Source organism: Candida oxycetoniae (genome assembly GCF_023343755.2).
Source record: "Candida oxycetoniae strain CBS 10844 chromosome Unknown scaffold46, whole genome shotgun sequence".
Lineage (NCBI taxonomy): Eukaryota > Fungi > Ascomycota > Pichiomycetes > Serinales > Debaryomycetaceae > Lodderomyces > Lodderomyces oxycetoniae.
This window is the reverse complement of record NW_026055413.1, coordinates 1,226-16,143: the sequence shown is the minus strand read 5'-3', so window position 1 is coordinate 16,143 and position 14,918 is coordinate 1,226. Positions and strand designations below refer to the sequence as shown.

The 14,918-nt window shown below is 38.7% G+C and overlaps 6 protein-coding genes across 6 annotated transcripts; 1 reads left to right on the top strand and 5 right to left on the bottom strand. All coding sequences in view use genetic code 12, as the record gives it.

Moving 5' to 3' along the window:
- Positions 1–998: 998 nt before the first annotated feature.
- SPB1 (27S pre-rRNA (guanosine2922-2'-O)-methyltransferase) lies at positions 999–3,497 on the bottom strand (the record flags this gene model as incomplete). The annotated part of the gene is made up of 1 exon (XM_049323415.1): positions 999–3,497. The coding sequence occupies one exon, from the start codon at positions 3,495–3,497 to the stop codon at positions 999–1,001; it is 2,499 nt and encodes an 832-aa protein (XP_049180704.1).
- A 238-nt stretch (positions 3,498–3,735) lies between these two features.
- Positions 3,736–6,576, bottom strand: KGF56_002209 (PEP3; the record flags this gene model as incomplete). The annotated part of the gene is made up of 1 exon (XM_049323414.1): positions 3,736–6,576. One exon carries the CDS (start codon positions 6,574–6,576, stop codon positions 3,736–3,738), a length of 2,841 nt encoding a protein of 946 aa, XP_049180703.1.
- Positions 6,577–7,599: 1,023 nt separating this feature from the next.
- Positions 7,600–9,634, top strand: NOG2 (putative GTPase; the record flags this gene model as incomplete). Its single annotated transcript, XM_049323413.1, has 2 exons — positions 7,600–8,409; positions 8,798–9,634. 2 exons carry the CDS (start codon positions 7,600–7,602, stop codon positions 9,632–9,634), a joined length of 1,647 nt encoding a protein of 548 aa, XP_049180702.1.
- Positions 9,635–9,636: 2 nt separating this feature from the next.
- POP2 (CCR4-NOT core DEDD family RNase subunit) lies at positions 9,637–10,920 on the bottom strand (the record flags this gene model as incomplete). Its single annotated transcript, XM_049323412.1, has 1 exon — positions 9,637–10,920. The coding sequence occupies one exon, from the start codon at positions 10,918–10,920 to the stop codon at positions 9,637–9,639; it is 1,284 nt and encodes a 427-aa protein (XP_049180701.1).
- Positions 10,921–11,228: 308 nt separating this feature from the next.
- Positions 11,229–12,425, bottom strand: CDC50 (aminophospholipid translocase regulatory protein; the record flags this gene model as incomplete). Its single annotated transcript, XM_049323411.1, has 1 exon — positions 11,229–12,425. The coding sequence occupies one exon, from the start codon at positions 12,423–12,425 to the stop codon at positions 11,229–11,231; it is 1,197 nt and encodes a 398-aa protein (XP_049180700.1).
- A 121-nt stretch (positions 12,426–12,546) lies between these two features.
- SAC6 (fimbrin) lies at positions 12,547–14,523 on the bottom strand (the record flags this gene model as incomplete). Its single annotated transcript, XM_049323410.1, has 1 exon — positions 12,547–14,523. One exon carries the CDS (start codon positions 14,521–14,523, stop codon positions 12,547–12,549), a length of 1,977 nt encoding a protein of 658 aa, XP_049180699.1.
- Between the last annotated feature and the right edge of the window lie 395 nt (positions 14,524–14,918).

The window sequence follows — 14,918 nt, the reverse complement described above, 5'->3', positions numbered from 1 at the left end:
GTGGGCTGCTCCATAGTGGGCTGCTTTTGTGTAATTGAACACTTTAAATTCAATTCGTGTGTCATTTATCCCGATTGGGAAAACCTTGCTTCTTATTATTAGCTGCAAATCTCTGTCTGATTTTTCAACTCCTCACTTTGTTAAAATCTTTAACTGATACGTAAAAACTGTAACTAAAAGGTTTCTTTTTCGGTTTCCAAGGAAACAGCTATTTATTATTATTTTTGCAATGGTGCTTACCTGGAACAGTAACAGATTCATAGTCAGATTCAACATACTCTATACGAATCTGCGGTATTTAAGTTAATGCCTCAAGGCAAATCAAGAAAGGAAAAAAAAAAAAAAGGTGATGAGGGCAAACATACATAACAAGGTTTAACAAGCTATTAAGTGATCCACTATCTCGCTCTGCTCGATAGTGGATGCTCTATTAAAATCACAAGTGATATGATATCATTGGTAATGGGGTCCTTTCTTTTCTATTTTCCTTCCTTCCATCCATCCATCCTTTTTTTGCGTCAACTCTAATGAAAAATAAAAGTAATGAGGAGGAAAAGAAATAAAGGAATGACGGGGAAGAGAATAAAAGGAATGACGGGGAAAGTCAAACCAAACTAACCCAAAAACAGGTATTTTGCTGTACTTCATTTTAAAGGGGGTTCCCCTTACCTTAAGCCGTCTATAACTTTTATAGTTTCGCAGCCAAATCAAATAAGTCAGTTAGCCCATTGCATCGTTGATTATATAATCGTATAAACGAAAAGAAAAAAATAAATCTCGAGCTCTTCTGGTGAGGCGGAATAAGATATTTTTATGCAAAAAGCTGCAAAAGATCATCATTTATGGAGGGTTGTTGTCATGTTGTGGAAAGGGATACTTTTATATCAAGTCAAAATACTCTTTATTGCAATGGCCTTGTATTGCAAATAAAGTCCAAAACCGTGAAAACTCCTTGAATGTGCATAAATACAACGATACATCGATACAACTCCTACATGCTACTTCTTTCTCTTCTTTGCAATCCTTTTCAACGCTCTCTGTTCATTCTTTAAAGTACCATCAACCATCTTATACTTACCTTTGATACCTTTAGGTCTTCCACTCAATCCTTTATTCGACCCTCTAGCAACAACAACAGTTAGCTTCTTCCGTTGCTTATCCTTACCGGCATTCTTTGCCTTTTGCATCAATTTCGAAATTTCTGCAGCTTTATCGTATTCAGATTTCGAACTATCTTCATTGATTAAATCCGATTTCTTCTTCAATTTTTCTAATCGACGTAATGCCCTCATCTTTTTTCGTCCTTTCGCTTCAAGTACTTTCTTAATTGGACGTGCGTTTAATTGCTTTTGTTTCTCTTTTATCGCCAAACTTGCTTCCTTTGTAATTGGTCTTATTAGTTTCGAGTGTTTCTTTTCGTCATCAACAAACCATTCCGGGAGATTGTCTCTATCTCTGAAGGAGTATCGATTTATACCTTCTTCTATGAGATCTTTTTTATTTCTTTGGCCCAAAGCAATTTGATGCGCTAGTGTCATTGCCTCAGCTGTGGTGATATCTACTTTATTCTGATGGGTTTGCACCGTATTAGGTTCGTCGTCGTCATCATCATCGCTGAAAATTTCTTCATCTGAATCTACTTTGTTAGGAACAATTTCAAAATCAGAGTCGGAATCTTCTTCGGATGAAATTGGTGATGGTGGTGAAAATGACTGTGCTTCTGTTTTCGCTTTTCCATTGGTTGATAACTCCTTAACCAGTTTTGGTTTCGATTCTTCAATCAACTCATCATCTTTAAGCTCGTTGAAAATTGCATCTGAAGCAAAAAAGGATTTCGCCGTTCTAGTTAAACCTCCATTTTGCTGCCTACCCTGGGCAATCAAATTGATATGCTCATCACCATCCGAGTCCAGTTCCAGTTCCATTTGATAATCGTCCCCCAATTCGTTGTTCTTTTGCCCATCTTCTTCCTCATCTATCCCTTCCCATGCTTCTTGATCATCATCTCCTCTAGCTAACTTGGCCCTATATTTGGCATCTCTTTCTACTCTTCTATTCTGATACTGCTCATACATATCATCCAATTGAGCCTCCAATTCATCTACCTCATCCTCACTATTGGCAGCAGCTGCTGCATCGGTCATCTCCTTCTCGTCAATATGAATTTCAACGTCCTTGGCTGTATCCTCCTCGGAGAAAACCATTGCTTTCTTACCCCTGGCAAGTTTATTCAATTGACCTGATTTTTCTGCAGTTTTTAAATTGAATAAAGAGTCTGCACCAACTTGTGCTGCGTCAATACCAATATTCATATCTGTAACCATTTGCATTTGATTACGTACAATTTCCTTTTGTTTCAACTCATTTGCAGTCTTTTTAGCTCTCTTGGCCTTTTGTTTTTGCCTCTCCATCATTTGATTCAACTCTTTATCAATTTTTTGTTCCTCATTCAACTCTTCAACTTCAATTTCAGGTTTGTCTTCCTCTTCGTTTTTATCTATGCCTAGTATATCTCTTGCTTGTTTTCGAAATCTCAATATAGCCTTAAACTCTTTTCTCCCAAGAACTTTCAAATCCTTAAAACATTCCCTTAATTCAGTATTGTACAATTTTAGTTTTTTAATCACCTTCCAGTCATGTTCATCTTCGTCTATTTCAAATTTGTTCAAATCTCCGAGTTGGTTTATTGGATCCTCTTCTTTGATAAATTGCATTATTGGCATGGTGTGAAACAATGTATAGTCCCCTTCCTCATAACCTTGTCTCTGTCTTCTTTTCTTTTCCGGATTGAATATTTTTTCCTCGTTATTAACACTATTCTTATCATTATTCAACTCTTCAAATACTTCACGAGGATCCAAGAGTCTAGGATCCAATTTCTTTGGTGCTTTGAACCCCTTACAAACAACAAAAATCTCCGCAGAAACATTTCTGGAACTTGGCGGTTTGGTTGCTTCAACTTTATCAAATAGTTGCTGAAATACCCACATCAAATTGTTATAGTCTCTTGAGCGAAATACTTTTGTGACAAAGGTACCTCCAACTGTTAAATTCTCGACTGCTAACTTCAAAGCTTGCAAAGTTAAGTGTGACTGCGTAAATGCATCTTGAACCCACCCTAAACCAACATTTGGAGCACCGTCATGTAGCACAGTATCAGCCTTCCATGTTTTCATATGTCCTCTCAACTTACTTCGACAATCTTCAGTGGTAATGTCACTTTGAAAAGTTATACAGTTCGGTAACGGCTTGATGGGTACTATATCGACTCCAATAATCAACGAATTGACGGGACAAAGCTGCGAAGCAACTTGACACCACGATCCAGGCGCAGCACATAAATCAATCACCACCTTGGATTTCTCTAAAAAGTGTCCGAATTTTTCATTTATTTGAATAATTTTAAAAGAAGAACGCGCCCGATACCCTTTCTCCTTGGCCAAGTAATAGTAACGATCTAAACGCCCTTTACTGTTTTTCTTCTGAGTCTTACCCATGCTAATTGGTGGAGAAGCTGGTAGTAGTCGTCTTTGTCGTTGTTATCGTTAAAATGCGATGCGATGAGATGAGATGAGATGAGATGAGATGCCCTTTTTTTTTTTTTTTTTTTTTTTTTTTTTCTTTCTTCCTCCTAAACAAAGAGATGAAAAGATAAAGAGATGAAAAGATAGAGATGAAAAGATAGAGATGAAAAGATAAAGAGATGAAGAGATAAATCTATCAACACACAAAAGATTAGAGTTCCCACGATTTCAACTCTTCGATGTCCTTGCCGTTTTCCTCTAGGAAACCTAGGTCGATAGTGTTGATATGGGACTCGCTACATAATACACACTCTTTGCATAACATCTCGTCAATCTCCTGCTTCAATTTCCCTTGATCTTTACCTCCATTTCTCATAAAGTTCAGGTAAATTTTCTTGAAATTGTAGTTCCCCTTGGACTTTGAATAAAAACGAACTAAACATTCCTTATGGAAGCCATGCTTGCAATTTTTGAAAAAGATGAAATTTTTTGTAATGAGTAAATTAGTGCACAAGCGACAAGGTGTGCCCGGTTCTACAACCGAGTAGCTAACAGATTTCCTCTGCTTTTCTAGTAAAGTCTCCTGTTTCAACGATGATAACAAGTCGCTATTTTCTTGAATCTTAACGTTGATATCCTGTAAACTGCGATTGTAGTTGTTGAGAGAGTCTACTATCTCGTCTTTAAAATTGTTGATCATAACAGTTTCGGGAAATAACGGTAACAAATCTTTTAAGCCCAACGGCGATGACTTGCCCGAGACATAGCTCAATATCTTGTTCAACTTATTGGGAGACTTATCCAAGTCTGCAAGTCCAACATCTTTCCCCAGGCACACATGGTCAATCAAATGTTTTGCAAAACTCAACCACAAATGTCTCCTAATGCTATAACTTTCCTTCTCTAATTTGCTGTGATGGTGATCATGCTCCTCCTCTTCTTCCTCTTGTTCCTTTTCTTCTTCGTTTACATCCTCTTTTACGATATCTTCTTCATATTTCCGAAGAACATATTCGCCTTGCTCAATAGCATCATTGCGCAACGCATAATCCAATGCTTGTTCATAAAGGCCCATATCTATATAGATCAAAACAGCAGGATAGATTCTATTCCGGAGGATGCATAGTCTCAAAATAAAATTTTGATCATAAGATTTTTCATTGTTGATGAATTTGATTATTAAACTCTCAGTGTCTTCTGGAGACGTCACGAGGAGAGATAAGTAGTAATTGTTGAGCTGTTTGCTTTTGTATCCCTTGTCGTGAACTCTTTGTATGAATTTCACGGCAACGTTGCTACTCAAAGATACTTGTTTATTTTTTGCGCAATAAGACAACACCGCTGGCAACATACGTTCATAGTCCAAGTCAAATCTCAACCACATGTCAACAACTTTGGGATAGTTTAGCAATAATGTGGTGGCACTTTCATAAATAGCCTCAGCATCTTTCAAATACATCCTAGCAAGTGTTCTAACAGCTAGTGACCAAGTTTTCCTATTGAGATGGTAGTTCAATATAAACCTATAATCTTCAATCAAATCAGCGTAAAACAATGCCTTTTCCCCTTGCAATACTTCGTATATTGACCTGTCAAACAACTTATAGTTTGACCTTACAAAATCATCAAATCTGTCGTCATTGAGTCTACCCATGAGTTCGAGGATCCAAGTTGATAGCACCACCGCCCTCACTTTGTTCCGTTTATTCATTGCAAACTTAGACAATAGATAGTCCAATAGCATACCTCTCGAGTTTGTTCGATTCAACATGAGACATACTTTTTCAAAAGGTTCTGTCAGTTTTGCCAAAATATTTATCCCTTTCTTCTGCAACAGAATGAGATCTTTTTCCCTTGTCTCCAACCCAAAGCCCCCCTTTTGTAAATAGTCGTAGCCCTGTTTTATTAAAACCAAGTCTCTTTTAAAAAAATTCTCCTCATTGTCCTCCAAGCAATTTAGAGCTTCCTCAAATTTACCCATTCTATAATAATCGTACCAGACCAAACTGCTTTCATTAGAGATGAGCAACTCGTAGATGGAATTATCAGTGTATATCCAATAAGTGCTAGAGTCACTTGCAAAACCACTGATGTTTCCCTCAAACTGTAACGTTTTTGTTTGCTGATTCAATTTGTTAAAGATATAAATGCTGCTTTTGCTGTCAAAGCCAATCAAGTGATGCGATGTAATCATTAAATCTTTCAAGTCTTGTTTTATCAAAGGTATTTGTATTTCCTCGTCGTTGGTGACCAATTCATCTGACAAAAACACAAAGTTGTCATCATTAGATGCAAATAGATACCGCGTGTTTTTATGAGCAATATTTCTAATCACCGGCTGTGTCTTGAACACTTTTGTCAACTCGTTGTACGAAGTATCAAAGCAAGGCCAGGTATATAGGGTAAAATTGGCAATCAAATGAATTTGAGATTGGTTGTTTGTAAGTGCTATTCCTTGCACTTTTGACTCCACCTTAAAAACCTGTTTAAAGTATTGTAGGTCGTTTTTTTTAACATCTTCATGAGGTCTTATCACTGCCAAGTAAACTGCACCATTTGATGTTCCCATTAGTACAGTATGCGCCGACATGAAAACGGCTGATGTTATATCCAAGTTTTTGAGCTTTCCTAGCAACTTGAAAGCTTTGTAGTCCTGGTTCAAATAGTAGTATTGCTGATTGACCCTCAATATCAAATCCTCTCCGGTTCTATTAACCCAAACATCAAAGGCAGCCTGTGATGGTGTAAGCAAAGGTGGGGGTACCAGATACTTGATCAATTGCGAAGGGTTGTTTAGGTCTATTTTGAACATTAGTGACCCCCCAACAATCAAGTACATTAGACTGTCTGCCACAACAACCCTCTCGAGCTTATGTCTCAAATCAAATTGTAGTTGTACTTGTTTGATTTCAAAACGCGGTTGTTCAAGGTTCTTATAAATAGATATTTGATGCTGGTCTAATGAGTGTGCCGTATATGTCGAAGAAGTAACCGACCCACTAATTGACGGGCTTATCTTTTTGTCAAACCATTTGCCATTACTTGTGTTCATTGTGTAGGATGAAAAAATTTCCAGTATCTACAACCAGTTGAACAATTAAACATCAAATATTCACCAATAAACTTGGAAATAAACCAGTGTGTGTTGATTAAAGATTTCTTTTTGTTGTTTCACGGAAAAATTCAACTGGCATGAACGAGTGGTCATGTGGAGTGACCCTATCGAGCGAAGCGAGATAGGGTTGCTCGATAGTGGAGCACACTAGCTACCAACGACACTATAGAGCAGAGCGAGATAGTGTTGCACGATAGTGGGGCACACTAGTGACCCTATCAAGCAGAGCCAGAAAGAGGAGCACACTAATTACCAACGACACTATCTCGCTCTGCTCGATAGTGTTGCTCGATAGTGGAGCATACTACCTACCATTCATCCTATAGTGTTGTAACAGGATAATTAGTGTCGCTCAATAGTGGGGCACACTAGTGACACTATCTCGCTCTGCTCGATAGTGCTGCTCGATAGTGCTGCTCGATAGTGATCCTTTACTCTAGAAGCTTTATCCCGTTTCATCCTTCAGTCTAGTCTAGTCTTTTTTGCACCAATTTGACTCAAACTTAATAGTTTTTTAAATGCAACTACCAACAACCCATCTCTACACTAAAGAGCAAAGCAAGATACCATATTACTACACACACACTCTCTATACTCTATTGATTAGGCTCATTTCACTCTTATGGTCTCCCTCTCTCTATATCTACTGCTCTCTATCTATATCTACTGCTCTCTTTCTCTATCTACTGCTCTCTTTCTCTATCGACTGCTCTCTCTCTCTATCGACTGCTCTCTCTCTCTCTATCTACACTTTATCGACTAGACTCATTTCACTCATCTAGTCTCTCTTTCCCTTTCAACTAGTTTCTATCTACTCTCCTCTCTCTCTATCTACACTTTATCGACTAGTCTTTAGTCTCCATCACGTGACCCCCACAACGCAGTTTCTGCTCATCTCGAAAAAATGAAATTTTCTACAATTTTTTCATCCTTGCAATATATCTTCTTTTTCTTCAAAAGATGGGTACGCAAAAGAAAGAGAAACTGAGAAGGGTTAAGCAGAATGACACTAGAGACGGTAACCTCCGTGTCAAAGGGGAGAACTTCTATCGTGATGCTAAAAAAGTAAAGCATTTGAACATGTACAAGCAAGGCAGGGCCGTGCGTAATGCAAAAGGTGAGATTATAAAAGCTGCTGATTTGCAAAGCACTGACGCTCCAATTGCAAGAGTTGACCCTAATAAAAAGTGGTTTGGCAACACCAGGGTTATTGCCCAGGATGCCTTGTCTCATTTCAGAGAGGCAATGGGCGCCAAAAAGGATGATTCTTACCAGGTGCTTCTCAAAAGGAACAAGCTTCCCATGTCCTTACTCAATGAGAAAGACCAGTCAGAAAGTCCCACTGCAAAAATAGTAGAGACCGAGTCGTTTTCTTCGACGTTTGGGCCTAAGCAACAGCGGAAGAAACCTAGAGTAGCTGCATCGTCGCTAGAGGATTTGATGACATCCGCTGAGCAGGACTCCACAACATACGACGAAAAGCAAGAACTCAACGCTACTCTTGGGCTAATGGGTGGCTCCATCTTGGATAAGGATGAGTACACACAAGAAGCAAAAGAAGCTATCTTTCATAAGGGGCAGAGTAAGAGGATTTGGAATGAGTTATACAAGGTTATTGACTCTAGTGATGTGGTGATACATGTTCTAGACGCAAGAGACCCATTAGGTACACGATGTGCCAGTGTTGAGAAATACATAAAGGATGAGTGTTCTCATAAACACTTGATATACGTTTTGAACAAGTGTGATTTAGTTCCCACCTGGGTAGCGGTATGTTAAAAATTCCTTTTTTTTAATTTTTTTTATTTCATTTTACCAAAGCATTTAGTCAGGGTGATATAACGATCATTAGATCCACTTTCCCACTGTATTACCTGTTACGTCTTTGGAAAATCAATGCATGGCTTTCAAATTCAGTGGATTTTTGATTTTTTTCACTCTTTCGTTTTGAAAGAGTCGAATATTTTCATCTTCCACTTTGGAGGTAGTCTTTACCACCGTTGAAAGTGACGTAATTAGGAATCTTTTTGAGTTGAAGCTAGTCTTTGAGAATAATTTTTTTTTTTTTGTTTTCATCACCATTAGCTTCGTAGTATAGAATCCAACAAACCAAATCTGTGTTGAATAAGTTCAGAATTTTACTAACTAAAGAGTTTAGGCTGCATGGGTGAAACATTTGTCCAAATCATATCCAACACTTGCGTTCCATGCATCGATTACCAATTCCTTTGGTAAAGGTTCGCTTATTCAGCTACTTAGACAATTTTCAACTCTTCACTCAGATCGTAAACAGATATCAGTGGGTTTCATAGGGTATCCCAATACAGGTAAATCTTCCATAATAAATACATTGCGCAAGAAAAAAGTATGCACTGTTGCTCCAATACCAGGTGAGACAAAAGTGTGGCAATACATCACCTTGATGAAGAGGATATTTTTGATCGACTGTCCAGGTATTGTGCCACCAAGCTCCAAAGATACCGAGTCGGATATTTTGTTCAGAGGAGTGGTGCGTGTTGAACACGTGTCTCATCCAGAACAATACATTCCAGATATGCTCAAAAAGTGCAAACGAAAGCATTTGGAACGTACTTATGAGGTGAAGGGATGGAGCAATTTCGAGGAAGACCCATCACAATTAGAGAAGGCAAGTATAGAGTTTATAGAGTTGATTGCTAGAAAAGCGGGAAGGCTTTTGAAAGGTGGGGAACCGGATGAAAGTGGAGTTGCCAAGCAGATTTTGAATGATTTCAACCGTGGGAAAATACCTTGGTTCGTACCGCCACCACAAGACGACGAAGTAAGAACAGGCGAGGATAAGAAAGCCGGTTTTAAGCGAAAAAGGGCGGAAAGGGAAGAGAAAGAGGAGAAAGAGGAGAAAGAGGAGACAGAGGAGAGTCTGCCGAAAAAGGCTAGAGTTGAAAAAGAGGATGCTGAGGAGGAAGAGGATGATGATGATGCTGATAATAATAAGGAGGAGGGTGACACTTTATAGATTTATGCTCTACTGAAATGAACTGTACCAGTTTTTTCACCCATTTGTATTGCGCCATTCGTTGTATCTTCGTGTTCTGTAAAAGAGCCCAAACCCCAAAAGTGCCCTTTGAACTTTGAAAGACCGTCCAAGTCATATTTTGATCTTCTCAAAATCTCCTTGAAACACTCCATTGATAAATAAGCGTGCAAAGTGGAGGTTAGCAGTTGTTGCTGGCTATTGTTAACTGTACCAAACAATTGGCGGATAGCTGGGGATATTGGCAACAAGTGTAACTCCTCTGCCAAATACTCAATCGAGGGCTTATTCAACTTTTCGTCGCTCAGAAGAATTTGATTACCGATATATTTCAAGTCATAAAAATTTGGAAAAAACTTGTGACACCACCAATAAAAGTCAGGCTCGTCAACAGGTAGGCTGGCATTCATTAACAAACTCACAAGAAAGCCCAAATCGTAGCCTGCATGGTAAGAAATCCAATTTACCGACTCATCCAACAATAACCCACTGTCTATTAACAACTCAGCAAAGTCAAGATACTTGATTCCGTGGGACATGTGTGCAGAAAAGTTGATTGCCGATTGCTGTGATAGCATTGCCAAGTGCTCCTCATTGTACATCTCCTTGGTAAGATCATAGGCGAAATTGAACTGCCATATTATCGAGTTACTGACAATATTATCCTTCACCTTGGTAAAACAAATGCTAAACTGGATCAAGTTCAAGAGATCCGAGTTACATCTTATTGTCTGAAAGTGATAATCGGTATTGGTTTTAAACGAACCAATGGCTCGTGCAACGATCCCCGGGGTCTCCTCGTGGATTGCAGCAAAAATTGTACAAGTTTTATCATTGATAAATCTACGTAAATTGTAAAACTCGTGCTCCAAGTTGTGCGCCCAGACTTCCTTGATAATTGGTATAGATTGGTTTAACAATCCGGGACCCAGGTTGGGTGTCTGCTGTAACTGTTGAAACTGCAACTGTTGTAAGATTGGATTCGAGCTCAAAGTCAAACCTGCGCCGCTATTACTTGACGGATTCCCTCCATTCAAGGCTGCCAACAAAGGGTTGGTAATGTGTTGGTTTTGCACTACAGGCGTGCCGATCTGCTGCTGCTGCTGCTGCTGTTGCTGTTGCTGTTGAAGTTGTTGACTGAGTAATTGTTGTCTTTGCAACTGCTGTTGTAGCTGTAATTGTGCAATCTGCGGCGACGATTGCTGCTGAGACAGCAGTTGGTTAGATTGGTGTTGCTGAAGAAACTGCAAGTGTGGATTAACGTTCATCTCCTTGGCAACTAATACTTTAACAATACCTCTTAATCAATATCACTCTATATAACCTTAATTTTTCTTTCTCTTATAAAACTTTCATCGTACATCGCGAACAAGTGAAAAAAAAAAGGATACATCTTACACGTTAAAAGGTGATTGGAGTGGTAGAGATGGCAGAGGTGGTTGAGGTGGTTGAGACAGTTGAGGCAGTTGAGGTGGTAGAGATGGCAGAGGCAGTTGAGGTGGTAGAGATGGCAGAGATGGCAGAGATGGCAGAGATGGCAGAGGCGGTTGAGGCAATTAGTGATTAAGGTAATTGACTAAAGGTGATCTCTATAATTATTAATCTCTCCATCATGGAGATAATTGTGATCTCCAATCTTCCTGGGCTTGATTAAAACTTGTAATAGGAAACCAATTCCCAAAACCAAAGAGATAACAGCGACTATCATGTAAATCACTCCTAAACTCACATTTCTTCCACCAAAAATCGAGTTTGTTGTTATCACTATACTTTTCGTTCCTCCAAATATCTCTACCGGGTAGTTTAAATCAATACTGACCTGGTATGTACCCGAAGCCATCTCCAGGGTGGTATTTTTTCCATACAACTTGTAAAAATTGGGCAAAGCTGCAGTTCTCATCCAGTTTTGCAAGTGCTCCCATGTTTGAAGATCGGGCATGTTTGTGCTATTGTATCCCTCGGGAAACATCTTGTCCCAATTAGGAGGCGGTACCACATCCTCAGGCTTGTAAGTAGTTTTCTTGAATTTGTGGTTTCTATCTGAAGGCCAAGCAATATCCGTGTCTGCAAACACATACGTCTGGTTGTCTTCGCCATTACGCGCGTTTAACAAAACTGGCAGACCTATAGTATCGTTAAAAAAGGAGTTTGCAATCAAGCCACAAGGGTAAATAAGCCTCTGCTCACCGTTATACTGCCTATGCTTTAATGGCTTACAATTATCGGTTGTATCATCACTCGATAGATTCCTTCCACCTAGCTGTTCCAAATCATAACTCTCGACATATTTTCGATGATTTTGAAAAAAATTGGTCAACTTGTAGTAAAGAAATAACGGCGGCTTCAAGTCTGGAATACTAAACTGGATATAACAACGTGTTACTGTATCTCCATTGTTTGTAACATTCTCGGCTCTCCACTTAAAGTCCGGCTTAACGTTATCCTTAAAGTGGTAACCAGTATATTTATGAGGTATACTGCTAAACGTATCATTTTGCAAACCACAGTGCGAATAGTCAACATTTAACTCCTGCACATTATAAGTGGTGTATATTATAGCAATCCCTAAAGGAGCAAATATGATAGCCAAGAGTATCAAGAATGGAATCACAGACTTGGGTGTCAATATGGGCTGCCATGCTTTTAGTCTCTGCTGCCTAAACGCTGTGTTTGGAGGCTTCCTAGATTTGTGAATTTGTGATTGGTTTAACAAGTCATCATCATCATCGTCCGAGTAGTTGGAGGAAGATTTCCTCTTTCTGAGGAAATTCATGGTGTAATAATGCTATAATGTTGGTATAAGTTATAAGAAAAGGAACAAAAAGAGAATAAATAAATAAAAAAAAAAAAAAAAAAGAAAATAAGATTGATAATAATGATATCGAGGTATTTTATTACTTTTCAGCAACTGCCATTAAACTACCTACAAACGATAAGATTAACCTACTTCTAACTTCGTTTATATCCTCAGGCACCAACCAGATCAATGCGCCTAATTTTCTTGCAATCGAGATAGCCAATTTGGCATTTGCGTATTTCTCTTCCTCTGAGATGTTTGCGCCTTGGTAGACCAAGTCATAATCGACATAACCTGGTTTCATACCATTCAAAACATCCAACAAGTAAACACCATTTGACAATGAGCTATCCTTGAACGAACGGATGGTTTGTGATGTTTTGTTTGGATTCTTAGAAACTTGCTGGTTGGACCATTTCAAAATATCTGCATCAGTCAAATGACCACCTCCCTTGCCCAATTCGGCTAACGTGTTGATAATGTTTGTTCTCATTAACTGCCATACAAGTCCCAAGGTTAATAGCTTATTTCCATCCACAATATCTGACCCTTCGATACCAACGAGCGAAAAACCATTTGCCTTACCAATCTCCACGGCATAATTTGTGTTTTCCAAAGCTTTGAATCTGGACATTTCTCCATTAGCTGGCTTCTTGTTGATATGCTTGAAGGAAACACTTCCTGGTAACACCTTATCAAAAGCTTGTAACAAAATCAATCCGTCCTTCAAATCTTCAAACAAGGAAACAACTGGAGGGTCGACATCCAACGAGTTTAACCACAAGGTAAATACTCTAGCTTCTCTTTCTCCCTCGGCATCAAACTCTTCAATTTCAATATGTTCGTGCTCTTCTATTGGCTGCAATCCTGGATGAGTATTGAACAAATTGGCAACAAAAGCCAAGTTAAGCTTGGGGTTACCAGAGCATAAAGACTTTGGTGTCAAGTACTTTCTACAACCAATTTTGTCTGAGTTGTCTAAAACTTGTTCTGCTCTTGTTAGCAAGTCCTTTGTCTTTAACGGCGACAAATCGCATAGTTCCGGTTTCAACTGATTTAATAATACAGTATAGTTTTCACCATCGCAAACATCTTTACCAAAATTTGATACTCTTCTGTTAGACCCGGCATTCTTTAGATGATAATTGAACCAACGTAAAAGAATCTGCTCTGGCGGTAATCTCAAAAACTGTTCCAAAGTCTCATCATCTTCTAATAAACGGTACAACTCAGGGTGATACTTGATATCTACTTTGCTCAATAAACCTCTTCTTATAATTTGCCAGATCAACCCCAAGATTAAATGCTCTTTCCCATCAATTATGTCGTCGGAGTGAACATTAACCACTACGCATCCAATGGCCTTTGCAGAGTTGATAACTATATTTGCATTTTCCGACATTTGGAAATTGTTCAATGGTTTCTTGCCCTTTGGCAAGTTCAACACTCTTGTATCAATGGTATCCGGAACAGAATCATTGATCAATTTGCTCAAAACCAAACCATCTCTACACTCGTCGAATATTTGAAATGTCTCTGTATCAAATGGTAATCTATCTCCGATTTCCGAGTCATTCTCCAAAACCGAGTTGATGTGTCTGGTAAATTCGGTTCTTTCTTCATCATTGATAGTGTGAGTAGTCCCCGACGTCTTCCCTTCAATATATGTCTTGTTCTTTGTGTTTGCAGTGGGCACAGGGGGCGCAGTCTTTTTTCTACCGGGAGAAACAACATTCTGCTGTGGTGGTGAGGAGATGGAGGAGGAGGAGGAAAAGGAGGTTTTGGTAGCACCCTCTGCTCTTGTATCGTCAAGGGTAGACTCTTTTAGTTTCGCAATTAATTCAACATAATCGTCTAGTTCAACGTGTCCCGACGCGTCAACATCAACATGCTTCAAAGTTTCTCTAGCTTGATCATAAGAATATTCACCTTTTTTGCTAACACTGTTTATAACATCCTTTTTCTCAACCCAGCCTTTATCATCAGTATCAATGGCTCTGAAATCTTCAATTATATTGAATAAATCAGACTGCTGCAAAATAGGGAACTTCTTTTGTAACTTCAACACATTCATTATCAACCTTTAACCTTGCTGATTAATCTCTCAAAAGAGCAAGTAACTTGTTGAAATTTGTTTTTCAAGTGAGAAGAGGAGAAAAAAGAAAATCATCAAATCGAAAATCTTACATTGCCTTTGTTGAGGAAACCTAATGACCATGCCATTACCATCCCGTTACGACACTATCGACATTATCGAGCAGAGCGAGATAGTGGAGTAACAGGCTACTCGCTAGAGTTTCCTTTTTATCTCTTTTCTTTTTTTTTTGTTTTTGTTTTTGTAGAAATCTCTTTGAACTGTGGTTATAGAGCTTAGTTAAAGGCCGATGTTCTTGAGAGGTAAGATGTCATTCACGTTTATGGATGGTTTTCTTGGATACTTTCAACCGTTTTACGGAATATATGGTAGTA